The 27,604-nt window shown below is 36.3% G+C and overlaps 3 protein-coding genes across 5 annotated transcripts; 1 reads left to right on the forward strand and 2 right to left on the reverse strand.

Annotated features, from left to right (window-relative positions):
- Positions 1-1,063: 1,063 nt before the first annotated feature.
- LOC117334814 (nicotinamide riboside kinase 1-like) lies at positions 1,064-10,769 on the reverse strand. Its single transcript, XM_033894625.1, has 7 exons — positions 10,312-10,769; positions 7,163-7,253; positions 6,070-6,127; positions 5,247-5,379; positions 4,940-5,011; positions 1,946-2,049; positions 1,064-1,520 (listed from the first exon to the last, which is right to left on the reverse strand). Exons 1-7 carry the CDS (start codon positions 10,419-10,421, stop codon positions 1,438-1,440), a joined length of 651 nt encoding a protein of 216 aa, XP_033750516.1. The 5' UTR covers positions 10,422-10,769; the 3' UTR covers positions 1,064-1,437.
- Positions 10,770-11,006: 237 nt separating this feature from the next.
- LOC117334424 (coiled-coil domain-containing protein 124-like) lies at positions 11,007-21,225 on the forward strand. Of its 3 annotated transcripts, none has more exons than XM_033894045.1 (5): positions 11,007-11,147; positions 13,703-13,885; positions 15,634-15,805; positions 16,771-16,888; positions 17,623-21,225. In XM_033894045.1, exons 2-5 carry the CDS (start codon positions 13,727-13,729, stop codon positions 17,816-17,818), a joined length of 645 nt encoding a protein of 214 aa, XP_033749936.1. In that variant the 5' UTR covers positions 11,007-11,147; positions 13,703-13,726; the 3' UTR covers positions 17,819-21,225. The 3 variants fall into 3 exon arrangements, with proteins under 3 accessions (XP_033749936.1, XP_033749937.1, XP_033749935.1); XM_033894046.1 differs by having other exon boundaries at positions 13,717-13,885; XM_033894044.1 differs by lacking the exon at positions 11,007-11,147 and adding an exon at positions 11,220-12,279 and having other exon boundaries at positions 13,717-13,885.
- A 2,447-nt stretch (positions 21,226-23,672) lies between these two features.
- Positions 23,673-24,948, reverse strand: LOC117333936 (latrophilin receptor-like protein A). The gene has a single exon (XM_033893354.1). It carries the CDS (start codon positions 24,946-24,948, stop codon positions 24,070-24,072), a length of 879 nt encoding a protein of 292 aa, XP_033749245.1. The 3' UTR covers positions 23,673-24,069.
- Positions 24,949-27,604: the final 2,656 nt, after the last annotated feature.

The following is a 27,604-nucleotide window of genomic DNA, read 5'->3' on the forward strand; positions in this document are numbered from 1 at the left end:
TGTTTGCCCCCCCACTGAAAAAAAGTGGGGGGGGGAAGGGCAATTGCCCCCCCTGCCCCCCCGCTTCCTACGCCACTGAACTGTTAACGCTCACATGATTTACAAACAAAAGTATTTTAGCAGTGAAGTTTTCGGCAAGTGGTATCCGACTGTTGTTGTGATCCTTTCACATCAAATGCTTATTGAATGTTAGTCTATCATACAGATATATCTCAACAACTTAATTATGAGTTATAATGTACATTTTATGTAATTATTTGCAAACACATTTCTAAAGTGGTCAGATTTTTTTTCTTCTTTTCTTCTTAATTTCGCCTTATTTTGAAAGTGATCAAACGCGACATTTTGACTTTTAACCTTGATGAATGATCGTCAACATTCGAGTTAGATTTGTCCAGGAGTTCATCCGACATCTTTTTTTTTATTGATTTGTATTTGTAGTTACTTTTTAATGTCGGTATTCCTTGTTGCTGTACTAGCTCTGGACGATGGACAGACGACTTCTGACAGATGATCGAAATGCCAGAGAGTATGTAGACAGGGTATGAATATTCATTATCTTGCTGTACGTAGAGACGTGCACGTGATATAGACGTCTCTGCTGTGTGCAAGCCTTTTATTTTTAAAAGTGGTCAAGTGCGGCCTTTTGACACTTAACCTTGACCATCAAACTCTTAAGTGTATACCATGATGATACAATGTATGGTGTTTAGGCAAGATGGATAGGTTCTGGGGTTCATTAGAAATCTTGTACGTACGCAGACATTCAAGGATGGTGTGGATGTAAGAACACTATTTGCTACAACATAATGACTAATAGTTACGTTTTAATTAACTAATTTTCATACTCTTCCAACAACAGTTTGAGCAAAATCAGTTTTATCACGATAAGATGGATAACCCACATTGGTAATCACATTAACAAATCGTGTTATCGTTTACATTGTATATATTTCGAAGGGAGCATGTAGGGCAAATGTAAATATTCTATGATTTTATGATACAAATGATCAAGGCATTGTCCATAGTGCCATTTTGATTTAAGAAAGAACAGACCAATGAATATATATACAAAAATACTTTTATTCCTGATTGTAGCGAGAAAGCTGCATTATGTTACACTTGTTACTCAGCAGCCATCGTAAATGTAAATCATGATTGCGTTTATGCATACATATACAGCCATCGTAATTGCCAATCATGATTGCGTTCATGCATACATATACAGCCATCGTATTTGTAAATCGTGATTGCGTTCATGCATACATATACAGCCATCGTATTTGTAAATCGTGATTGCGTTTATGGATACATATACAGCCATCGTAATTGTACATCACAATTGGGTTCATGAATACATGTACAGCTATCGTAATTGTAAATCATGATTGCGTCTATGCATACATATGATACCAGCCTCATGACTGCTGTAACCTCTTAATAAGATGACATCATTGACAAAATATCTTTTAAAACAGTTTGAAAGAGTTCTTCCTTCTGCCTTGTTCCATCAAGGAATGCTGAAAAAAAAGATGAATATTTCTCTGAATCATTAAACATCAATAGAAAATGTGTTACAAGTACATTTGTGAATTGATATTACAACGACCTGTCATACAGACACTGTAAGGAATATTTTCCATATCTTAATATCTTCACCTTTTCCTTGTTCATTAATAACACTCTTAAACAAGAGATCACAGAGGCATGTTGACACCCACCATTGAATGAACTTTATTGGTTCTATGAAAGACGTATCTTTTCTCTACTGGTCTTTCTTTCTCATTTGATATCAAGGGTAACCTTCATGTACATGTGAAGTTTAAGAACGATCCTTTCAGGATTGATGATGACTTGGATGGGTGATAGCCTACACGGGCAAAGAGCAATCTAAACAGCCCAACATTTCATGATGGTCTTCTTACTGTATATATGAACTACTCACTAATATCAGTCTGGTCCTTAATTCCTTCCAAGTTATTCAAGTAGGCCGGCCATACAATCTGATCGAAATAGCCAGGTACATCCGGAGGATCATAATCTCTATCCCTACAGATAGAATTGTTACCTTGTTTATCATATAATGAGGATCTGTAACAGTCTTACACAGGGAAGTCATTTTCATTGTATGTAAACTTTATTTTAAAACAAAACAAGTTATATAATCACTCTTGTTGACCCAGATAGAAGTACATCTTCCAGGGTCTCATTGTCTCTGCTATTATTGGCTATAACCTTGATAGTCACATCATGGTTTGTTTGTTTCTTTTTGTTTAACGTCCTATTAACAGCCAGGGTCATTCAAGGACGTGCCAGGTTTGGAGGTGGAGGAAAGCCGGAGTACCCGGAGAAAAACCATCGGCCTACAGTCAGTACCTGGCAACTGCCCCACGTAGGTTTCGAACTCGCAACCCAGAGGTGGAAGGCTAGCGTTAAGGTGTCGGGACACCTTAACCACTCGGCCACCGCGGCCCCAAATTCACATCATGGTAACACAGTCAAAATAATAAACAAGCTTGACACATGGACCCACTGGTCAACTGCCTTCATTTACTTTGATACAAATTTAGTATGAATGCATTATCTTTAAGTTGCTACAGTAAAAATATGCAAAATAAGTTAGTGCTTTTTTTTTAGGAATTTAAGGTCTGCTGGACAGTTTGTTTTAATTCGATGGTGAAAGTTATTTGAATATTTTAACAAAGTTGAACCCTGAACAGCTATTGCATTTTCCTGATCAGACTCTAAATTGAAAAGGCACAACTAGAAACAAGGGGAAACTACATATTGTGTATCAACAAGAGATCCCAGAGGGATCTTGGCGCCCACCATTGAATGATCTTCATAGGTTCCATGTCAGATTGATCTTTTCTCTACTTTTCCCTTCATTTTACTAATCTGTGCAAATTGAGACATCCATCCAGTACTTTTCAAACAAGGGAATCCTAGCTATATAAGAAATCTGAGATTGAACGATAATGGCTGTTTGTTTGCCAGGTTGTTTTCAGGACAGACTGGTCCAAAAATGCAATACAAGGGACCAAGGGGAACCTACTTATGAAATTTGAGAAAGATCCATTCAGTACTTTGAGAAATAGAGATAACAAACTTCAATTGTCAAAATTCAAGATGGCGGTCTGTCGGCCATATTGTTTTCCAATTGATCTCAAAATACAATAAGCATAATGAGGCACCAAGGGGAACCTCAAAATGAAATTTGAGAAAGATCCCTTCAGCATTTTCTCAGAAATAGCGATAACAAACTTCAATTGTCAAAATCCAAGATGGCTGCCTGTCGGTCATGTTATTTTCAGATTGGTCTCAAAATGCAATATGCATAACTAGGCACCAAGGGAAACTTACATATGAAGTTTCAGAAAGATCCATTAAGTACTTTCTCAGAAATAGTGATAACAAACTTCAATTGTCAAAATCCAAGATGGCTGCCTGTCGGCCATGTTGTTTTCAGATTGGTCTCAAAACGCAATATGCATAACAAGGCACCAAGGGAAACCTATATATGAAATTTCAGAAAGATCCATTCAGTACTTTCTCAGAAATAGCGATAACAAACTTCAATTGTCAAAATCCAAGATGGCTGCCTGTCGGCCATGTTATTTTCAGATTGGTCTCAAAATGCAATATGCATAACTAGGCACCAAGGGAAACCTACATATGAAATTTCAGAAAGATCCATTCAGTACTTTCTCAGAAATAGTGATAACAAACTTCAATTGTCAAAATCCAACATGGCTGCCTGTCGGCCATGTTGTTTTCAGATTGGTCTCAAAACGCAATATGCATAACTAGGCACCAAGGGAAACCTACATATGAAATTTCAGAAAGATCCATTCAGTACTTTCTCAGAAATAGCGATAACAAACTTCAATTGTCAAAATCCAAGATGGCTGCCTGTCGGCCATGTTGTTTTCAGATTGGTCTCAAAACGCAATATGCATAACTAAGCACCAAGGGGAACCTGCATATGAAATTTGAGAAAGATCCCTTCAGTACTTTCTCAGAAATAGCGATAACAAACTTCAATTGTCACAATCCAAGATGGCTGCCTGTCGGCCATGTTGTTTTCAGATTGGTCTCAAAACGCAATATGCATAACTAGGCACCAAGGGAAACCTACATATGAAATTTCAGAAAGATCAATTCAGTACTTTCTCAGAAATAGCGATAACAAACTTCAATTGTCAAAATCCAAGATGGCTGCCTGTCGGCCATGTTGTTTTCAGATTGGTCTCAAAATGCAATATGCATAACTAGGCACCAAGGGGAACCTGCATATGAAATTTGAGAAAGATCCCTTCAGTACTTTCTCAGAAATAGCGATAACAAACTTCAATTGTCAAAATCCAAGATGGCTGCCTGTCGGCCATGTTGTTTTCAGATTGGTCTCAAAATGCAATATGCATAACTAGGCACCAAGGGGAACCTGCATATGAAATTTGAGAAAGATCCCTTCAGTACTTTCTCAGAAATAGCGATAACAAACTTCAATTGTCAAAATCCAAGATGGCTGCCTGTCGGCCATGTTGTTTTCAGATTGGTCTCAAAACGCAATATGCATAACTAGGCACCAAGGGGAACCTACATATGAAATTTGAGAAAGATCCCTTCAGTACTTTCTGAGAAATAGCGATAACAAGAATTGTTTACGGACGGAGGGACGGACGGACGGACGGACGGACGGACGGAGGGACGGACGGACGACGGACCACGGACGCAGGGCGATTTGAACAGCCCACCATCTGATGATGGTGGGCTAAAAATATCCTTTCAGTACCTCTCAAGAAATAGCAATAACAAGCATTGTTTACAGGCAAATGACAGACTATCGACCACACAAAGGATTTCAAAAGGATTGAATTCATATAAATTTTCCAATTACATTTAAATACATCTAGCAAGTGAGTTATGGCTGTATTACCTTCTTCTTCTCCAACAGACAGTTCTGTTAACCTCCAGAAAATATCTTTTGTCAAACACTTCATTAAGAGGTCTGAAATGTAAAACATAAAACATTTTCATATACATAGAAGTTCACATGTATTGCTGCAATTATGTATTGGTCGTCTGAACAGTGCATGAATTTAAATGTGGTCTTTATATGATTACAATGTTTTGTCAATATCAGTTGTATTAGATATATATGTATGATACTTTCTTCAAATTAAAAACCACTTTTTTTTTAAAAATTTGATTAACAAGTAAAATTGTAAAAAAAACATCATTACTTGTAGTTGTAAAGAAGAAAACCGTCTACTAAAAGGATGGGGATGCTGTGATCGCCTGGAGAATGGGTCTCTTTGGGTCTGGCCCACTGCTGAATATTTCTAACAAGTTTATCCATCTCCATGGCTTTCATTTCTGAAAAAGTTTTAAAACAAAAATATGAACTGAGAAAGTATAATCACATTTACACTATTCGTATTTGTGATGTGTAAGCATGTATCACATAATATAAGGAAGGTAACTAAATATATATATGTATATATTCTTTATTCAAATCAAGCCATGATAATAAGTTCAGTGTATTAAAATTAGTACACAATGGAACAAGAGGCCTAATGGGCCTGACATACTAACCTGGTTCTCAGACTCTGCCTTTCAGCTAATTAGAAGAACTTGTTAAATATGTGTGTTAACAAATTTGACCACTGTAACCTTGAATATGAACATGAATATCAAGGTCATGATAAATTTTTTTTCACAAACTTTGTCAGGTGTCATCCAAGACACCCACTTATTAGCCATATGTCCTGATTCTAGACCTTTTAGTTAATCAGAATTGAAGCTGTTTGAATGTTTTAACAAATTTGGCCCCTAAGACCTTGAGTTTCTTTCGAATTTCATTTCTTTTTGCAAATCTTATGGAGCTGCATCCCAGGAATCAACCAGTCAAATATCTTAAGGCCTTTTGGTTTTTCAGAGGAAGAATGATTAAAGGAAAAAGTTGATGCTGAGAGGACAATAGAGAGGCGATTGATGTCACACCACAGCCTTAGCTCACCTGACCCTTTAAGGACCAGTTAGTTAGCTTCAAACACATGAACATACCATCCCAATTTTCATGATTCAGTTCTGGAATCCATGTCAGTCTTTTATCCCCTGGTTCCTGAAATTAAATAGTCCATACATTAACACATTACACATGCTGATGCAGTTGAAGAGGAAGATTTTTTACCTCTTTTTCTTTTCTCATTTTCAATGCAGATGCTTATCATTATAAAGAAAAAATAATATGCATCATAGATAATATAACATACAAAGGGGGTGGGTGGTTTGGAGATAAGGGTGTAGTGTATATAGTAATTGCTTTTTCTGTACATTTGCTTTTATTGGATCTAATTTTGTTAGAATTATCTTAATTTTTTTCTCATCTTAAATTTCCCCTTTTCATTTTTTTTTTTTTTGTAATTTGAAAATTAGTAACAAGGGAAACCAGTGAGTATGGGAAATTTTCCATTTGATGTAGGTCATAGGTCAAAATGTAGGTTGGAGTGACATAATTTTGACAAACCACTTCACCTACAATGTAAGTGACCCACACCCCAATTATGAAGTTCTGTCAAGTAGTGTAGGCGATTGATCATGAGCCCTGAGAAATAATTTCTTTGATGTGGTTCATAGGTCAAAATATAGGTCAGAGTGACCTACAAAATGTAATTTTGACATATGACATGCCGCCTCAACTAGGTGAATCCAAGCCCGAAGTATGACGTGCCAGATGTTAAGAAGTGTAGGAGACAGAGCCTATATACATGTAGGTCAGTTACCTTCTTCTGAAACAGGATTCCGATGTACACATCACCGCAAGTAGGTGAACACAAGATCCCAAGTATGAAATGCCCAATGATGGCAAGTAATGTAGAAGATAGAGACCTGACAATTTTATTATCTTAGGAAGGTCATAGGTCAAAATGTAGGTCATAATGACCTGATTTTGACATGATGAGACACTGCATCACCTAGGTGAATCCATACCCAAAGTATGAAGTTCCAGTGTCAAGTAGTGTAGGAGACAGAGCCTATAATCAAAACAAGACATAATGTGCAGAAGGACAGATGGACGGGAGGAAGGACAAAAGGATGGAAGCCAGGCAAAAAATATATTGCCCCCTCCCCGATGGGGGTATAATAACTAACTAACCAAATAGTAATCATCCTGATGGATAGCGGAGCAGTTTGGCAAAGCAGATAAAAGTTGTCCAACCAAAGTTGATTTACCGCTATTTGTAGCTCTGCAAGGAAAAAGGGAATATGCTAAAATCAGAACACAAATTTAATATAATACAGAAATTTTAACACAAGTATATATAAGATTCATAGACGAATCTTCATCTGTCAATTAAGTCAAAGGTCTTTTCCCAATCACACTTCAAATTCAACTGAATGGCCACAACTAGGGGTTCAGAACTTGAGGTGAACCAACACATCAAGTTTAAGAAATATCTTTCTACCTCTATATATTTATATTACTTTCTTATGAAATAATTCACAATAACAAACTGCATCTGCAAATTCAGTAAACTCACAATATCAGAAGTGAATCCCCTAAATTATTCTACCTAAATACTAATAGCTCCTTTTATTTCACATTATCAAAGTATATACACGTAATTCAAAGACAGACAATTGCAAGTTTTTCATTTTTGAAATTTTCTTTGGCAATATTTATTACAATTAACAATTTCATATATCCTTTCATCCAAATCTAACATTGCTAAGAAATGTCATTGAACCATAATCAATTTTCAGTTACTTAACATTATTTAATGGTAAATTTATGAACGCAGGCTTAATATAATTATACACATCAATGGCTTTAAAATTTACAACTTGACATAGTTTTTGATAATCATCCAACAGTTGTTTGAAGTGGCGGATTGAGTTTGCATTTACAATTTGAACCTAAAAATAATTCCAAATATCTACAATTCCGGATGTAACTAAAGGAGCATACATTGTATGAAGTGTCCTGTTACCTAAGACAACAAATTTATATCAATGACTTGTTTTTGATAATCATTATCATATGAAGGGAAATAGTCAAAACGCTTATAAATACTTCATATGGTATGAAATTGCAATGGTACAAAATGGACATATGGTACAAAACAACTGGCGACTTTATCCACAGACGATCAATAATGTGAAATATTGTGTTTGGCCGATAATTATATTTCCCTCATCTATGATATACATCTAACCATGAAATTGATCAGGACTTGGAGACACTATTGTTTCTTGTTCAGATTAAACAGCTATAAAGACTTATCTAGATCTAGGCTAGATCTTTTGCTATAATAATTGAAACAGATGGCAGCAATGCAAGTATATCAAAGAAGAAGAGCCAATTGACAGTAATGATATCGAGTCGCCCAAACTTTCATATAGAATACGTCGTTGATTGGCCTAGGACAGCATATACTATTAAAGGCCGTTCATGTCAAAAACGAGATACATTTAACGCGTTAAGCTTTAACGCGTTAACACATTTAACGCGTTAAACATAACATTTAACGCGTTAAAACTAGTTTAACGCGTTAAGTCTTAACGCGTAAAGCTTTAACATTTAACGCGTTAAATGTAGTTCTCATTTAACGCGTTAAAGACAGTTTTATCACGTTCATAATCATTTTTACGCGTTAAATCTTAACGCGTTAAACTTTATCAGATTAACCAATCAGTTGCACCCTTGCATCAGCATTCGGATGAAAGTTCTTCAGGGAAACAGTTTAATGACAGAATATTACAGTACGCGTTGACAGAATATCAACACGTCAAAAAGAATGTTGATATCTCTGAAAACCGATTTAAACAGAGACCGTATCAAAATAATCAATTTGTGCAATGAATCAACAATTTCTTTTTCCTCTTTCACTGTGCTTCATTCTTTTGGTCATTTGTGTATTCATGAAGGTCTGTAAGATACATTGTTGTACATTACTGTAACTGGTACATTCTGATGACGTCACATTGTTTACTGACGTTCCGAGTTGTGTATGCACTCACCGACACGAAGGTGGCATTTTGTTCTGGGATATGGTAGTTTTGTCATCTTTGAACATTGATGAGATAATACAGAACATCTCACAATATACCATGTTATAAATGCAGTTTACAGAAAACGAGATGTAGAGACTGTATTTATCACTCCAACATCCATCAGCCTACTACAAGTATTTGTCGATAGTTCGTCTATCTGGTCGGCTGCCATGGCAACATTGATGACAGTAAATATTCCTACAACTGGCAAATATAAAAACACGATTAGAATTTAAATTTAAAAGTAAACAGTAGTAAATTATTTAAAAGATAACAACAACAATTACGATAGCAATAGTTGACGGTAGAGTCAATTCTCTCCAGAAAACTGGCTCTGGCAGCCATACTGTTACAAACAAAAATGTAGTCCTTTAAATACATAGTAGATACAGGGAATTCGATTGGTCTGTTATTTTAGTCATTTTAACGCGTTAAAACAAAAGCTAAGACTTTTAACGCGTTAAATGAATGAAGCTGTTTATCACGTTAAATGCTAGCTAAGTAACAAATTTAACGCGTTAAAATTCCATGAAAACATTTAACGCGTTAAAGCTTAACGCGTTAAATGTATCTCGTTTTTGACATGAACGGCCTTTCATAATATACGGACATGACAAATAACGATGTTGTTCAGAAGTCAGATATTGGTTCAAAATTCACGACCTTTGCGAAAAATAATAATGTGGGTGTATATTTTGTGGTATCAGTATAGTTTAACTGAATGAAAACAGATTAATTTTAAAATGTTAAGAAGTAACTGATCATGATTAGGTTGGGGAAAACCGACAACTTGCGTATGATACATGAATTTGTGTATTATACGCCAGTTCGAGTATGGATTTGTTAATTAAAATAGACAAAATTGATTAAACAGTAAATTTTGAAATATTTGATTTAATGGCAATTTGATTGATGACAAGGTAAATAATATTTTACTCAAATATGTTTATTGAAAGCGTTGTGATTGTCTAAAGAAACTTGATATTACATTACCAGAAGTATTGCATCAATTTTTGGTACTTCCCAACGTTCAAACAAAAAATCATAACAGTGATTTTGGCTATATTTAGTCACAAAACTATGTCGTACTCGTTTTATAAAATAATAACATACAAGAGTACATACTCTTCTATGTTATATTTTTTAAAACGAGTCAGGCACCTGCGGCCGTATTATACGTATACGCAATCGCGAGTTTCCCTAACCTGATAACCTCCAATCAATGTCTGGATTATCCAAAACACATCTTACCCGGATATTCCTACAATCAATTTTCTAATATGGTCTCCAGACATCGTGCACGTGTTCTCCAAGATGCGCAACAGATGTAAAAGTACATGTAGGCTAGACTGCTGCTTCATACACTGATAAATAGGCCGATTATTTCTCACAAAACTATGTTCTTTCAATTAATATGCATCATGCTATTTACTTTCTTGAAAGTCTACTTTATCATCTTCATCTGGACCTGTATCCGAGCCGTTTTCCTCGTTTTCGAAATGCTGAGGATTGACGTTAATGCGGTCCAGAAAAGCGGAAAGAAGACGTTTATTTAGATGGTCTGTTTGAGTTATTTTTCGCTCTGATGTTTCTTCTGTCTCGGCTGTGTCCTTTTCCTCTACAGAAACTTTTTGTAGGTCGTTTTTCAATTCAGTAACCGCCTCTTGGTCGTTCGGCCTTTCATTGTCGGCCATACTGGTTTAGAGAAATATTAATTTTCGCAATAAAGAGAAAAATCGGAACGCATAAAATTAATTTTGCTGTCTTAAAAAACATATTGACGGGTTTTAGATGAGGCGAAAATAAAATTATCCCTTTGTATTATTTTTTATTCTAAACGCAATAAAACTGGTGCTAGATTACTAGATAAACAACGAAATAAGTAAAAGTAGATTTTCGATTGATTTTAAAGTCAAGATTGCACAACCGGAAGTGATTTACCGGAAGTTACATATTACAGCCGAAATCGAAACAACAAACTATAGCTAACATATTTCGTTTTTAGGAGTTTATGTAATTGATACAGAACGACTGTATTGGCAGTTTGATTATTGAGTCTTGGAAGTTCCGACTTAACAACAGGTTATGTAAGTGTATAATTTTAGACGATCGATTTCAGACAAATTAAAGACATTGCTATGTCTGTTGAACAGGTTTTAGGGGATTTCCGATTTAGAACGAATATTCATACCCTGCCTACACTGCTCTCCGACGACGACCATCTGTCAGGAATTGTCCGTCCGTCGTCCAGAGCTACGTTATCGCAGCTAGTTCTAATTCAGTACATAGCAATGCCAAAACTGAAAAACGCACATATGTCATTTGTTCTATATTCAATTCATTTATCTGTTTTCGTTCCTATAAGGCATGTGCACATTAAGAAAAGACTGTTAGCTACCTGATAGACGTTCTCGCTTGTCATGCGGGCCGCCATCCCCATATACGTCTAACTAATTACAGGATTTTTACTTTTTTAGTGTTTTTCTTATTTGGTTAGGGTATTTCTACCTAAACGGACCAAAATTGACTCGGAATTACCGAAACCAGGGACATATATATCTTATTATACGTCCCTGCCGAAACAGAGAAAAATGAGGCTTAAATTAGCATTATTTTCAGAGAACGGAACGAAATACATTTGTATATGTTCTACAATGCCCAACTGTATGTATCATATTACAGGTTTAATTTTTATTTGACTGAAAAGTATTTAAAATAAATGTTTTAATCATTTGCGATATGCGGCCCGATTGTCGTCAGAGTTGAATTACCGAAATGGCAGATAATGAAATTGAAATAGATATTTTTTATGAGATAATGGTTCTTATTAGCTGATTCCTCAAAATGGCATATCTGTGGCATACGTTGTAGCGGAACTGGATCATCGGCGACCAGTTAGCTCAGTCGGTAGAGCATCTGACCAGTGTTCAGAGGTCCTGGGTTCGAACCCCGTTCTCGCCATGCATTTTGCCGCACGTACTACCTTTGGTGCCGTGATCATGACCCAACCTTGTTTCAAGTGTGGTGAATACTTGACAAGGGGATACCTGAACCTGGGTTGTGAGTTGTTAAGGCTAGTGTTCGGAGGTCCCGGGTACAAACACTTGTCTGGCTGTGCATTTCTCCACTTCTACTTCTACATGATATTGACTAGCCCCTGTGGACAGACATCTGGCATTGTAAGAAACGCATGCCCAAGTTTCAGCAACTTTCCTTAGTGTAAGGAAATTCCTTAACTTAAGTACATTGTTTCTTAATAAAGCAGTCACATACGTTAATCTGCCAAACATATTTGGATTTTTTTTGAAGTGATGAAACATGTTGCCTTTTGGCAATCTGCAGCAACTATGATTTTTACAAATTCTAAGGCAGCTGTAAAGTGCTTGAAAGGCATATGTGCAGTAATGCGGAGGCCAACTCAATTTGCACTCTTCTCCTTCTAGAATAAAACTTCCGGTCACTTGATTTGTAGCTTCTGCTTCTGGCAGATCTTCTACCTCTTCCGTCTCGAAACTGGAAGATTTATCTTCCAAGATGGCGGCGACCATGTTTAAGTGTGCGACATGCAGATCTCGAGTGATGAGTTTCACTAAAGAAGGATTTATGTCGCATACATGTACAGGTTTGTGTTACAGTGTTTGAAACTTGAAAACTTGTTTGTTTTAGGTTATGTTCTTCCGGCTTACTTGATTTACATATAACAGAATGCTATCTTCTGAGAAGGCTTCTCTTCTTAGAAGGGTGCAAATTGAGTTGGCCTCAGGCCTGAGATCATATGATGACCATGTGTCCAGGCTGATACTGCCGTTGCACACCTGCGCGAATGACAAATTTGAGGCCAGTTTACAGCCAATGTATGATCACTGTGGAACAACTATAACTACAGCATGACATATTCTATGATGACTATATATAGAAATTATAGCTCCAAGTTATGATTCTAATTATACAACGATCACTACGGCCTGTAAAATTAATACACTGTACAGTAACCCTGTGACCACCACAAGTATCTCTCAATTTATTTCAGGGATCTGCAACTTCTGTATCATATAGCTAGATCAGATGTAATGGGCTGTCACTAAATAAAGGGGTGGAAGAAAATGTTTTAGAAAAATGTGCTTTATTCTGATTGTTGGATAACACCTAACTGTATTCTGATCTGTATGAAGGGAGGTAAACCTCATATCACTAATTTCAAATGAATAATTATTATTTACATATAATAACAAACCAGAAATAATAGATCACAGTCCATATTGACTGAATCTTGGATTGTTGTATCCAGTTTACTATACCCTAACTATAGGGATCATCTCAGATGGTTAAAATGCAAACTTGTATTCTAATTTGTATAGAATATTCATCTTAATTTTACCTCAAAATGAGCATGACTGATATATCTAAGGCATAAAGTTACATAATCATGATCAATAAACTTAAAATTTAAAGGTTGCATGGGGAACAGTTCTCTCATGTGGTCACCTGTACTTTTTTATATAAGTAATTAAAGGAAAATTTCAGTTTTATGATATTTCAGACCCCCACATCAACATGGCAATGCTTTCCATCTGTCTGTTAACACTTTCGATTAATAAGATATATCGTACAAGTAAATTTTTTTTAAAACAATAATTTGCAGATTTGATTTTTAAGACCATTGAAGATGCCGAAGAAATTCAAAGGAGAAAATTCCAAGGCTGTTGAAGCAAAAGCAAGGAAAGCAGCTGTCCAGCATGCCGAGAAAGAGAAAAGAGAACAAGCTCTGGAAGATGCATATTGGAAAGACGATGATAAACATAACGCAAAAAAAACGCAACGGAAGGTTAGAAATAAATTTAGACCCATAGCAAGAATCTTTCTCCTGGCTTGATCTGAGGTTGTATTAGCTCTTAACATAAAAAGGACATTTTTTGCTGTCTGATCCGAGACTTGCAGAAGATTAAACATTTAAGTTTTTTTTCTGATGGTGAAATTTTTTTCTGTCGTAGACCTTACTCCATAAGCTGTAGAATATCCTTTGTATGCACCATTTCCCCAGAATGAAACAATGAGGTGCATTGAACCCTCGGTCCAACATTAAATTTTGAGTCTGATGTGGAACAAAAATGGCCAACAGGCAGCCATCTTTGATTTTGATAGTTGAAGTTTGTTAATTCCAGGGTTTGCATTGAAGCCATCCCAATAGCCTTTTAAGCATAGAAAATTAAAAAGACCCCATTTTTTCTGGAAGATGATTCAAATTATTCACAAGGACCCCATTTTATCTGAAAAGGACCCTATTTATGAAATATGCAGCGCAAACCCTGATTACTATATATCTTGAGAAGAACAGGAAGGGTATTCCTCAAACTTAATATGTTGGTTCCCCTTAATCCATATTTGTGCCCATTCAATTTTGTGTCTGATCAGAAAAATTAAATTGGCAACAGGCAGCTTTCATGGATTTTGACATTTGAAATTAGTTATTACCTTGTCATGACAAGGACTGAAACAATGTTTCTGAAACTTGATATGTTGGTTCGCCTGTCTATATATAGTTGTGCCCTTTTAATTTTTAGCTTGATCATAATCAGGAAAACAAGAACGCCAACAGACAGTCTGGATCTTTGATTTTGACATTTGAAGTTTCTTGTGGCTATTTCCTGGACACCTTTTTATGACTTTCTTAAGTTTCATATATATAGGTTCTCCATAAGTCTCAGGTTTTAATTTTGACACTGATTGTAAAAATAAAATTGACAACAGGTGGCCATTCTTGATTTTGATGGTTGAAATTTAGTATTGCTGTTTCTTGAAAAGCTGACTGGCAGGATATTTCTGAAACTTCATACTGGTATATATAAATGTTCATGGACTTAATTTATGCCTGTACAATTTCAAGACTGATTGGAAAAAAACTTCTTGTTATGTGAATACTACATGTAAGTGTTGATGGAAGAGTAAAGAGGAGAAAAGTACATGTACAGAAAAGTTCAACCTTACACTTACATAGAACCAATAATATACAGTGGTGGGCCAAAAAGATCTCTGGTTTTTAGCCTCTTCATGCTTATGATATATACAATGTAGTTGTGTTTCCGTGAATGGCACAAATTTCGATTTTATTATTTTGCCAAAGTTATTGCCCTTATGTTTATCATGCTTTGATATGAACTTGTACATTCTCAGTGGCATTTTGACTAGACAGTCTTGTATTTCAGTATTTATATTCTGTTGATACAATGAATATATAATGCATTATTTTTTGGCATGAGATATGCATAAATCATTATAATTGTTCCACACTGGCAGACACCACAGCATTTGGGAGGCATGAATAAATCATCTTATTTAATTAGTACTCACTGGTATTTTGTGCAAATTTATATCCTGATGATCAACAGAAATATAATCATTGTTTAGCAAATTTCTATAAATACTAAGTGCTTAATTTGATCTTCACTCCATGAAATAGATCAATCAGATGATAAGGTATTCACAGTGGATGAATAAATAGCAACATGTAATTACAACAAATAAAATGTGTGAGACATTTGGGAGTAAAATATTATACTATGATGTTATATTCAGGATGACAAAGAAAAGAAAAGACTGGAGCAGCTGGATAGGAAAAAAGAATTACAAAGACTTCACGATGAAGAAATGAATAGCATCAAGTCAAAGGCTTCCACAGGAGGGAGTTCAAAGGTCACTCAGTCTCAGATACAGAACCAGATTGCAATGGAAAAGAGATTGGCACAAGGTAAGTTTGAAGTGTGGAAGTTTTGGTTTGTAAAGTTGAAAAGAAAGTACAGATAAAATATAGTTACTGTTAGTATTTATATAGACAATAATTAATTTATTTACAATTAATAACATATACATGTACATAGATATTGTGTATAACTTACATGGCATGGTAGGCCTATAGTCAGAGCTATAGCCAAGTTGTTGACGTTCTGGTTTTTCTCATTGTTGGTTTCTTAAGATCACTATACACAAGTTACATGTATTATTGCTTAAAATCAGAGGAAATAATTTTTCTCCTGCCCCAAAAATTACAGTAACTCAGGTGGAGTTGAGAATGGTTAGAGATGTTGTTTTTTAGTTCACCTGTCCTGCCCAGCCCATGGACTTCTTGTTTTCTTTCTTCATGACATGCTCATGCAATGTTCAAAATCAGCTGTCCATCTTTGGAATTAAAAATTAAGGCTACAAAGTTCCTTTACATTAACATTTTCCAAATATTACACCACTTATAGACAAGAGTCAATATGTGACTGGAGGTCTTCACAGTCCTACTGGTTAATTACTGAATTTACCACCATCTGTATAAGAGAAGGATTTGGAAACTTTTTACAACAGAAAAAATCATTTATGGAAATAAGAAAAAGTACACCCTGACATGATATTACTGTTTCTGAACATTGAAAACCATTCACATGTGGTAATGTCTTCTCATCTAATTATACTCCATGCATGGGGTATCAGCTCTACTATGAAGGCATATTTTGTGACACTTATATTATAATTAGTGACACTACTGGTATTTGCTAATATGAAAAGTGGACTTGTGAACATTTTGAATTGATAGAAAAGTCATAGTACACTTTCCTAGGACTATTTGTTCTGGTCAGATTATCCTAAGAATATTATTACCATTATATCTCATACAAATGTATTTTACAAATGATGTTTTAATTCATGTTTATAAACTCATTAAATAAGCGACGGCAACTAAAGGTAATGCTTTGCCAGATGAGGTGCCGATTGAGGAAAATGTCAACCGACTGCTCCCAACAGAAGGAGAAGCTCGTAGTGTAGAAGATGCTCTTTCAGTACTCAGGTAAGTAAAGCTCGCAGTGTAGAAGATACTCTTTCTGTACTCAGGTAAGTATCAAACCAGTAAGATAAAGACTTGGTAAAACCTAAATTGACTGGACTAAGCTGACATGTACGATGATGTAACAATAATGTGTGTGTGAGAAAATAATCAAAACTTTGTCTATCATGGGCCTGGTCATGAAACAGACCCAAGTAAGATTTTATTAACGTCACCCTAGGGTTTAGTTGGGGATTTCCCCTTCACAACATTTGAATGAGGTTGACATTGACATTTTGATCATGCCACATCAACATTGCCTGGCATGATGTGATGATGTCAATATTAGATAGACAATGAGACGATCATGGCAACATAAAAGTAATCATTCATCACCTTTTGAATGAGATGGGAATCTCAACCAGGGGGGGGGGGGGGGGGGGGGGGGGGGGGGAGGAGGAGGAGGGGGGATATTCATTGGTGACAAGCATGAAGCTTCTGAGGTATTGTCAGCTTGAGAACTTTAAGGATTGAGATCCCCTTGTTTGATCACCCTCAAGGGGACGAAAGATTCTATTATTCTTTCTTGACTGTATTAAGTTTATGTATACATTCCTAAAACTTGACTACAGTGTATATGTCTGTGAAAACGTAATTATAAGTTCTTTTTTATCGATTCATTACTTCAGTTGATTAGACTAGTATATGTTAATGTACAGATTGAGAACTTACCAAAAACTGCTTTAAACATTTTGCAGTGTGAAAGAACCAGAAATAGACATGCATCCGGAGAAGAGAGTCAAAGCTGCCTACCAAAAATATGAGGATGAACGTTTACCACAATTGAAAAAGGAGAACCCAAACCTAAGACTTTCACAGTTAAAACAAATGCTACGAAAAGATTGGATGAAGTCACCAGAAAACCCTTTGAATCAAAGGCTCATGCAATCATAGTCTGGATTAAATGATATATGGGACTTGGTTTGCTGATACCATGCGCATTGTCAATATTGAGCTTGAGCTGTAACATCTAAGTTGGAACAGGTAGAGCAGCATCTCAGCATCTGATAGCAGAACACTTACAGTCTAAATATTGGATTGTGATTAAATAGTTGCAGTGAAAATGCACAGTGTTCAGTGTAACAGAAACTGGTCAAAAAGACACCTATTGTTACTAATTTATCTGGCAGTAATCATAAGCTCACCCCTATCAATGTATTGTTAACTCGTCTGGTCCAAGGGAGGACCAAAGTGATGCTTATGCCATACCATGGTGTCCATCGTCCATAAATATATCAACAGTTTCTTTAAATTAACTAAATTTGACTGAAAGTATCCCCAGGTAGTGGGAATTCCAGTCCAAATTGTACAAATGGTTTGGCTGACACCCCTGTATTGCTATAGTGGCTTATTCTATTAATGACCCCCCCCCCCCCCCCCCCCCCCCTCCCCTCTGTGATAAGGGTTAGGACCCTAAAATAAGATTTTGTCTTAATTTAAGGCCAAGTATTGGAATCAAGTCAAAGGTCAAGGTGATTAGGCCAAAAGGACAAGGTCAAATTTAGCATCTTTTCACAGTGATGAAAATTTTGTTGGTAGGAATTAAATAAGAAGTCAACTCGCCAAAGATCCAGGTCATTAGTCAAAAGTCAAGGTCATTTGGGCCAATGGGAAGTGTTCTGCCACAATCATTGTAATAGGCAGGTGAGTGATACAGGCCCTGTGGGCCTCTTGTTGCTAATTTATCTGGCAGTAAACGCACCCCTTTCTAATGCAGTTCAGGATACATGCCAAAAAAGCACATAAAATGTACCCCTATACAGAATTTACTTCAGTGATTATGTTTTCGGTTTATAGCAGGACAAATATGGATATGAAGCAATTTTATTTTTGATTTGGTTACATACCCAAAGTTTACCAAGATAACCTAATGTAGGCACTACCTAAATTGTGTAGGTCGGTATGTTCTTCTATTTTTAGTAATAGATCATGATCATATTATTGTCTTATTCAGGAAGACTGCATTTAATTTTGTGATAACACATACTATATAAAGACTGTTTACTTTTGTTTGTAATACAACATGAAATGTTTCCATTTTTTGCCATATCTCTGATGTTTTCCAATTAAAGTGCTAGATCTGTTATATGACAATAATTATATTTATGTATTTTATGGAATAGTTTTGATATATTTAATGATATCAAGCAATCATCATTAATTTTGGTTGTTTATTATACTTATTTATACATTGTATATCCAATTTGTAAATTGGTTCTAACCATGTTGAGTGTGAGATTTACGATGAGATGGATGTTAACACTGTACACCTGCTGCAAGTGATATACCAGAATGGACCAATTTGGTCAACATTGAGAGATTGTCTTTACTAAAGAAGAACATATGATGTGAATAAGGAAGTCAATTTCCCTTGTGTTTGTTTACTTCAAGTAATGATTTGAAATAGTTAGATATGGATATTTATTATAATAAAGTCAGACAAGTGGGGGACTTGCTATGGTAAGTCAGTATTTTTATTTTTTGCCTTCTGCTTTGCGTATGAACTTGTCATGGATTTTTCTCTGTAACAACTCAAATGATATTTAAATTCTTATTGGTATAAAAATATATAGCATTATCTGAAAAGTGGCTGCCATACATTCCCTGTGTTCTGCTTGACCTCCAGTCATCGTCCTTGGTACTCCAGGTGTTACATCACTTTCGATCTCTGCATCACATGTGTATACATATACAGGTATGCATGTCATGAAAAAATTGATGTCTCAGTCACAGTCATCTTAAGGATGAAACAAAAATCGCTGTACCTTTAAATTGCCTGGCTTTGAACTTGGTTGTCACTCCTCTGTCATCTTCAAAAGAAATGCTTCAAGTTTAGCGATGGGCCATTTTTTTTCCTGACACCAATCAAATAGCTTGTTGTGTGCCTTTAGTTTTGCCATGACATAGTTTTGTCATGACATATTTCATTGGTACAGAAAGTGAAAGTGTACATACCCCTGAAGTATCAAGTACACAATGTTCCAAGATAGACACCATCACACCTGCATATTTATGTATGTATATGATAAAATTAAAAGTTTTTCTTTTCTTGATATATATGTACATGTACAAACATGTCAATATAAAACAGTCTTCCTTTGTTATTTTTGGTCCTATGTTTATATATATATATATATATATAGATATATACAATATGTAAGTATAACTGAAGACACACCTGTTAGTAAAGCATACACGCTTTCATCATAAAATCTTCAGCTGCTTTTTATCTTAGTAGGCATCTCGTTCAGTCAGAAAAATATTGATGACGACATACATTTAGTGTGTTAGTGTGTTGGCAGCCACATATGGTTACAGAGATGTCTACTAAGATGTAAAGCATCTGAAGATTTTAAGATGAAAGTGCTTATGCTTTACTAACAAGTGTTTCTTAAGTATTCTTTTTTAGATATACTTACCAGACACTGAGAACCAGAAAATGTGCACGGATGAGAGTTACATATAACTCAAAAGAATTCTTTCATCTGTTTCGGAAGGCATCACATGGCAGTTATATATGATCATAATACACATTTTTTTGGTCACTGAAACATAATCTGCACTCCATACCATGCAGTCTTTTGGAACAAAATAGGAATATTGACCTTTTGACAAATTCTGCACCAGTATTGGTCATGGAAAACAGGAATGTTTATGGTCAAGTGGAAGTTACTCCAATCCGAATATTTGTTTAGTCAAGATAATCATACCAACATCTTTTTTTTTTGTATTAGAAAAAGGGAGTGATTTTGAGTGATATCTTTTTAAGTATAGACACAATGCATCACACTCATTTTAAAAAATACTTTTTTGATGCAAGGAATGCATGGCTCATAAGTTAAGATTGTTTTGGATCAAATATATTTTGCTACTATTTAAGTTCTGCTTGTAAATAGTTGTGCAAACATATACAATTTTGAGACTGATAAGAAAATTAAAATGGCTTACATGTTTTATTTTGACTGTTTATATTTCTCAGAACGCAGGTCTATGATCCTTCTTATACTTAAATTTAAGACTGATCATTGAAACAAAATAGCTGCCAGACAGCCATGTTGGATTTTTAAAGTTAAATATTGTTATAGCCAGGTCATTCCTTCGAAAGCTTTTCATTGATCTTTCTCAAATTTCATATTCTAAGATAGCTTGAATGAAGTTGTTCATGATCAATTCTTTGGACTGATGAAAGAAACAAAAACGCTGACAGTCAGCCAGCTTGGATTTCACGATTGAAGTTGGTTATTATTTCACAGAAAGTACCATTGGGATCTTTCTCAAATTAAAATTTTCCTACCCTCTAAGGCCTGTTGTTGTCGTGTTTAATATTGATATGTATGTTCAATTTTGAGAAATAGAAACAAATGGCCTACAAGCAGCTAATGCTGTGATAGCTCAGTCAATTAGAGCGCCGGGTGAGAGATCATCAGGTGAAGATCCTTGGTGAGTGGTTTGATGCTAACTACCCTTTTCTTACGGAGCTGAGAAACGGGCAGGTCTATGCTGTCATGGTTGTGTCCTTGGTCAAGATTATGTTCCCTTATTGATCTGGTTGGCTTGTGACAGGCCTCCTGTATGTTGTTCAGTGAGGTAGTCACCAACTACTACAATGAAACCCGGCCTCAAAATGACACTGGCTGTGCACGATAAACCCAGTAAATAAGCAAACATACTAATTGTAAATATGTATGCCGACAGAGCACTGACTGAGATGAAACCTAGAGTCATGTATTCAGTAAGGCAGTAACCAACTAAAGTTTATCATCACTTTTTCCCATATTGTTCTCATTTTTAGCTCACCTGCCTGAAGGGCAAGCGACCTTATGCCGTGGTGCGTCGTCCGCCGTCCGTCCATCCGGAGTCAACCTTTTCATTTAAACAACTTCTTCTCAATAACAAGGAGGTCCAGGGACTTGATATTTGGCCTGTAACATCCTGGGGTAAAGGGCTACCAAGTTTGTTCAAATAAATGACCTTGACATTCATTCAAGATCACATGGGTCAAATATGCTATTATCTTTCAAATGACTTCTGCTCAATAACCAAAAGGCAGAGGGACTTGATATTGGGCCTTTAGCATTCTGGGGTGAAGCGCTACCAAGTTTTTCAAATAAATGACCTTGACCTTTATTCAAGGTCAAATAGGTTATAATCTGCAAACAACTTCTTCTCAGTAACCAAGAGGCCCAGAGACTTGATATTAGGTCTGTAGCATCCTTGCGTGATGGGCTACTAAGTTTGTTCGAATGAATGACCTTGAACGTCACTCAAAGTCACATGGGTCAAATGGGCTAAAGTATGTAAACGACTTCTCCTCAATAATAAAAAAGTCCAGAGACTTGATATTAGGCCTGTAGCATCCTGGGGTAAAGGAATACCAAGTTTGTTCAAATAAATGACCTTGACTTTCATTCAAGGTCACATTGGTCAAATAGGCTAAAATCTTTAAACGGTTCTCAATAATTAAAAGGCCTAGGGTCTTGATATTAGTTCTGTAGCATCCTTGGGTGAAGGACTACCAAGTTTGTTCAAATGAATGGCATTGACCTTCATTCAAGGTCACAAAGGTCTAATAGGCTATACTCTTCAAACGACTTCTCAATAACCAAGAGGCCCAGAGACTTGATATTGGGCTTGTAGAATGCTGGAGTGAAAGGCTACCAAGTTTGTTCAAATGAATGACCTTGACCTTCATTCAAGGTCACAAGGTGAAATAGGCTTAAATCTTTAAACAATGATTATGCGATAGCCAAGTGTCACCAAAACTTGATATTAGGCCAATGGTATGCTGGAATAGTATAGTATCTGTAGAAATGACCTCGATCAACTTCAAATTTGCTGTAGAGCCAGGTGAGCGATACAGGCCCATTGGGCCTCTTGTTCATTGTAGTTGGTTGTTGAATAAGACAAACGGACACTGACAATGACTAAGATAGTTATGATTTAATTCAAATCAAGATCCACCATGAGTGGGAACCCAACAAGTCGATTGCCTTGTTCCCCAGACCTGGTAAAGTCGACTTGTGTTTCACAAGAAAACCAAAATGCCAACCTGTTGGCCATCTTGGACTTTGCCAATTGAAGATATGTTGTACCGAAAGGATCCCATGCAAAGCGTAACTCCTGGAAGTTTCTAGAATATTCTAGAAAGGCTGAATGTAATTCCAAAGCAAGGAAGTACATCTTCTGTGATGGTTGGCATTTTGGTGACCTTGACATTACTCTTGTGATGTCAAACAATTCCTTGTCAAACCTTTTTCTCATATACATTTTTATAAAGGGAATTACTGATATATCAGAAAATGCCAGAATACTTATATGTCCATGTGCCCTTGTGAGGTGTATGTTCTCGTTTATCCCTAGTTGTGCCCATTCTATTTTGAACCTGACCGAAAAAACAAAATGGTCGGCAAGCAGACGTCTAGGATTCTGTGAAGTGAAGTTTGATACCGCTATTCTTGAGAAACACTGGGTCAAGGGAGGAATTTTTTTAAACTTGATATGTTCCCTTTGATTTTGTATTGTGTTGTCACTGATCTGAAAACAAAATGGCTGTTAAGCAACCACTTTGGATGTTAGCTAAAGTTCGTTACCCATATTCATCAAAAGGATCTTGAGGTTTTATACAACGCATAATCAGTTGTTTCACTTACACCATTAGCCGAGACTCCATTCCCTCAATCGCTCATTTGATCCTCAAATAATGTGAAACTTCTATCAAATAAAAGTTTGAAAACATAATGTTATTGGTTAGGTTTAATAGCATATAAGAGCACACAATAACTTGAAAGACAGTAACCCTGAGAAAAGGCTTCATATAAGTTGCATATTCATGATAAATAAAATGTTTTAATCAGTAACCCTGATATTTACAGTGGACTGATGAACCCCAACCAAGGGAATACACGTTTTTTTTTTTACATCTGGGGGAGATAAAAGACCACTTAATGGTGGACGCCAAGATCCCTTCTTGGCTCACATAGACGTTTTTGTGGTATTTTTGGGAAAATATATGAATTTAAGTCAATTTGAGAGTGCTTAAATCACTGTACTGACAACATGAATCAGTCTAGACACACATATCACGTAATTCCAGTCAATATATACACTGTAAGAGAAAGTTATTGGCTGAGCCGTTTTAGAGGTTTCTAAAAACGTTGATCTGTAGTCATTGATGGACCAGACCGAGTTATGTCTGTCAATCCACTCGATGGTAGTGATATTGTTGACGAAGTGGTCATTCTCTGTTTTCGAAACATGCGTATAACTCTTGCATTCAAGATAAAACCCAGAAAAAGGAAGAAGCCCTGAAGTCCATTGAGGCAAATATTCATGTAAAGAATGGGTTTGATGTTGATGACTGCACTAAGGAAGCCAAAGATCCACGTGCCTCCCAACAATATTGATATCTTCGTGTATATTATACAGTAATTTCTTTCTTGCTTTTTGCTTCTCACGGTTTTTGCACTTAGTTTTGTTCCATGAAGACCATGTAGAGATATACCAAAACAAATCATATTAAAGATCAGACACAAGGCAATTGGTATACCAAATACAAATAACGATACCATCGGGTTTTCGATCCAGCAATAGCCGCCACTACCAGTTCCGTAACCAACGGTGTCGCGAGTACTGCTGATGCTGTCGACAACGACACAGCTGACAACCAGTATCAATGGTAAGCCATGTGCCACAATAAATGTCTTTCTGAAATGAAATGTAGAAGTTTTATAAGTCATCATAGTTTTTGCGCCAAATTTACTGGCCAAGTCAAATGCCATTACACTGGTCCACATGAAAGAACACAGCCAGAAGTAATGCTGGGATATCGCTATAATCACACATAATGTTCCTGCAATGTACGAGGCAAGTAGAAACAGGATCTGTGCTGTAAGAAGGGAAGTTGAAAATGCCATTAAATTTTTTCCGTGCAATGTCCGTAGGGATGAAAACACGCAGTGCATCAAAATCAGAGCCAACAAGCATATGATTGAAACTGCTATCATCACAACTGTTAGAATTTGCATTGCTCCATCGACTTTCAATGGGATTACTACGTTAGTAAGGTTGTCACAGACATACAGAACGTCACTGTTTAAATCAAAATTAGTGACAATCTATTCGATGTTGTTGATGTACGCCTTGTTATCATTGATTTCGTACTCGTTTGCTGTGGAAGACAATAGTGTACAGTCGATGGATACTCCTTCCTTACACAATCCCAGAAACGTTATGATTGGCTGTTTACTGGTCCTGTCAATCCTAAGGTGAAACCGGGTGCTATATAGGCTAATAGTGATGTTTGAGTTTTGAGGTCTGATATACAAGTTATTGTCCTCAATGAAAGCCACCTCTGGTGCAGTGTACTGCGTGATGTGCGTGTTGTTGCATGTCAATGTCTTATTTTCGGTATTGGTTAATTCGGCTGACACATGATCGAATTGTCGTACTGTGCCTAGCGTTTCAGTCACTACAGCCTCAAGGTCATCTTGAGTACTAGTGTTGACGATCATATGGTATATAACCATATCATCAGTGAGAGATTTATCACTGAAGGTTGGACTTGTCAGTTGAAAATCTGTAATCATTATAACGCCTGATCTGAGCAAACCCAGACTGAGTAGTCGTAAAATATTTTGAATGGAAGATGTCGACATAACCCCATCATCAATAGCGATGTTGATAGAAACATTGTATCCTCTCATTCCATTGTGATCAAAGGGAATGTTATTGGTAGCATTGTAAAGTGCGAATTTGTCATCAATGCAATGTCCGTAACTTGGCACGTGGTTTTTAGGACAGAGAAGAGAGTGGCATCCGTTTTTGTCAGGATACCATGCTTGCATTTCCAGGCAATCTCTTTGTCCCAATGTATACCAAGATCCCGAATTGGGGTTAAAGTTAAATAATATATTAATCCCAACCATTTCATCCGGGCCTGGTATTAATGGACCTAGATTGTGTATTCCGCAATAAAGATCAGAGTCGTTGCCATTTGAACAAAGTGCACAGTGGGGATTTCTTTTCAATGACGTTGAGTCATATACTGGCGCAAGGTAAGCTTCGCACACGGTCGAAAGGGATGCACCGATTGTCTGCTCATGTCCTACACACTCTAGAGGGGAGTCTCTGTCTTTTACTTGACACTTCATTCAAGGTCACAAGGTGAAATAGGCTTAAATCTTTAAACAATGATTATGCGATAGCCAAGTGTCACCAAAACTTGATATTAGGCCAATGGTATGCTGGAATAGTATAGTATCTGTAGAAATGACCTCGATCAACTTCAAATTTGCTGTAGAGCCAGGTGAGCGATACAGGCCCATTGGGCCTCTTGTTCATTGTAGTTGGTTGTTGAATAAGACAAACGGACACTGACAATGACTTAGATAGTTATGATTTAATTCAAATCAAGATCCACCATGAGTGGGAACCCAACAGGTCGATTGCCTTGTTCCCCAGACCTGGTAAAGTCGACTTGTGTTTCACAAGAAATCCAAAATGCCAACCTGTTGGCCATCTTGGACTTTGCCAATTGAAGATATGTTGTACCGAAAGGATCCCATGCAAAGCGTAACTCCTGGAAGTTTCTAGAATATTCTAGAAAGGCTGAATGTAATTCCAAAGCAAGGAAGTACATCTTCTGTGATGGTTGGCATTTTGGTGACCTTGACATTACTCTTGTGATGTCAAACAATTCCTTGTCAAACCTTTTTCTCATATACATTTTTATAAAGGGAATTAATGATATATAAGAAAATGCCAGAATACTTATATGTCCATGTGCCCTTGTGAGGTGTATGTTCTCGTTTATCCCTAGTTGTGCCCATTCTATTTTGAACCTGACCGAAAAAACAAAATGGCCGGCAAGCAGACGTCTAGGATTCTGTGAAGTGAAGTTTGATACCGCTATTCTTGAGAAACACTGGGTCAAGGGAGGAAATTTTTTAAACTTGATATGTCCCCTTTGATCTTGTATTGTGTTGTCACTGATCTGAAAACAAAATGGCTGTTAAGCAACCACTTTGGATGTTAGCTAAAGTTCGTTACCCATATTCATCAAAAGGTTCTTGAGGTTTTATACAACGCATAATCAATTATTTCACTTATACCATTAGCCGAGACTCCATTCCCTAAATCGCTCATTTGATCCTCAAATAATGTGAAACTTCTATCAAATACAAGTTTGAAAACATAATGTTATTGGTTAGGTTTAATAGCATATAAGAGCACACCATAACTTGAAAGACAGTAACCCTGAGAAAAGGCTTCATATAAGTTGCATATTCATGATAAATCAAATGTTTTAATCAGTAACCCTGATATTTACAGTGGACTGATGAACCCCAACCACGTTTTTTTTTTTTTTTTTTTTACATCTGGGGGAGATAAAAGACCACTTAATGGTGGACGCCAAGATCCCTTCTTGATCTCTTGGCTCACATAGACGTTTTTGTGGTATTTTTGGGAAAATATATGAATTTAAGTCAATTTGAGAGTGCTTAAATCACTGTACTGACAACATGAATCTGTCTAGACACACATATCACGTAATTCCAGTCAATATATACACTGTAAGAGAAAGTTATTGGCTGAGCCGTTTTAGAGGTTTCTAAAAACGTTGATCTGTAGTCATTGATGGACCAGACCGAGTTATGTCTGTCAATCCACTCGATGGTAGTG

This window comes from Pecten maximus, chromosome 9 (assembly GCF_902652985.1).
Source record: "Pecten maximus chromosome 9, xPecMax1.1, whole genome shotgun sequence".
Classification (NCBI taxonomy): domain Eukaryota; kingdom Metazoa; phylum Mollusca; class Bivalvia; order Pectinida; family Pectinidae; genus Pecten; species Pecten maximus.

Bases quoted from the DNA above. Each gene is read 5' to 3' on its own strand.
- LOC117334814 (XM_033894625.1), bottom strand. From the start codon at position 10,421: ATGAAGCAGCAGTCTAGCCTACATGTACTTTTACATCTGTTGCGCATC. The intron at 7,254-10,311 runs GTAAGATGTGTT...TTTTCCTTGCAG, and splicing joins TTGATTGTAGGAATATCCGG to AGCTACAAATAGCGGTAAAT. The intron at 1,521-1,945 runs GTGAGTAGTTCA...CTTTTTTTTCAG, and splicing joins TAAGGACCAGACTGATATTA to CATTCCTTGATGGAACAAGG.
- LOC117334424 (XM_033894044.1), top strand. From the start codon at position 12,251: ATGCCCAAGTTTCAGCAACTTTCCTTAGT. The intron at 13,886-15,633 runs GTTAGAAATAAA...TGTTATATTCAG, and splicing joins CAAAAAAAACGCAACGGAAG to GATGACAAAGAAAAGAAAAG. The intron at 15,806-16,770 runs GTAAGTTTGAAG...TCATTAAATAAG, and splicing joins GGAAAAGAGATTGGCACAAG to CGACGGCAACTAAAGGTAAT.
- LOC117333936 (XM_033893354.1), bottom strand. From the start codon at position 24,948: ATGCAAATTCTAACAGTTGTGATGATAGCAGTTTCAATCATATGCTTG.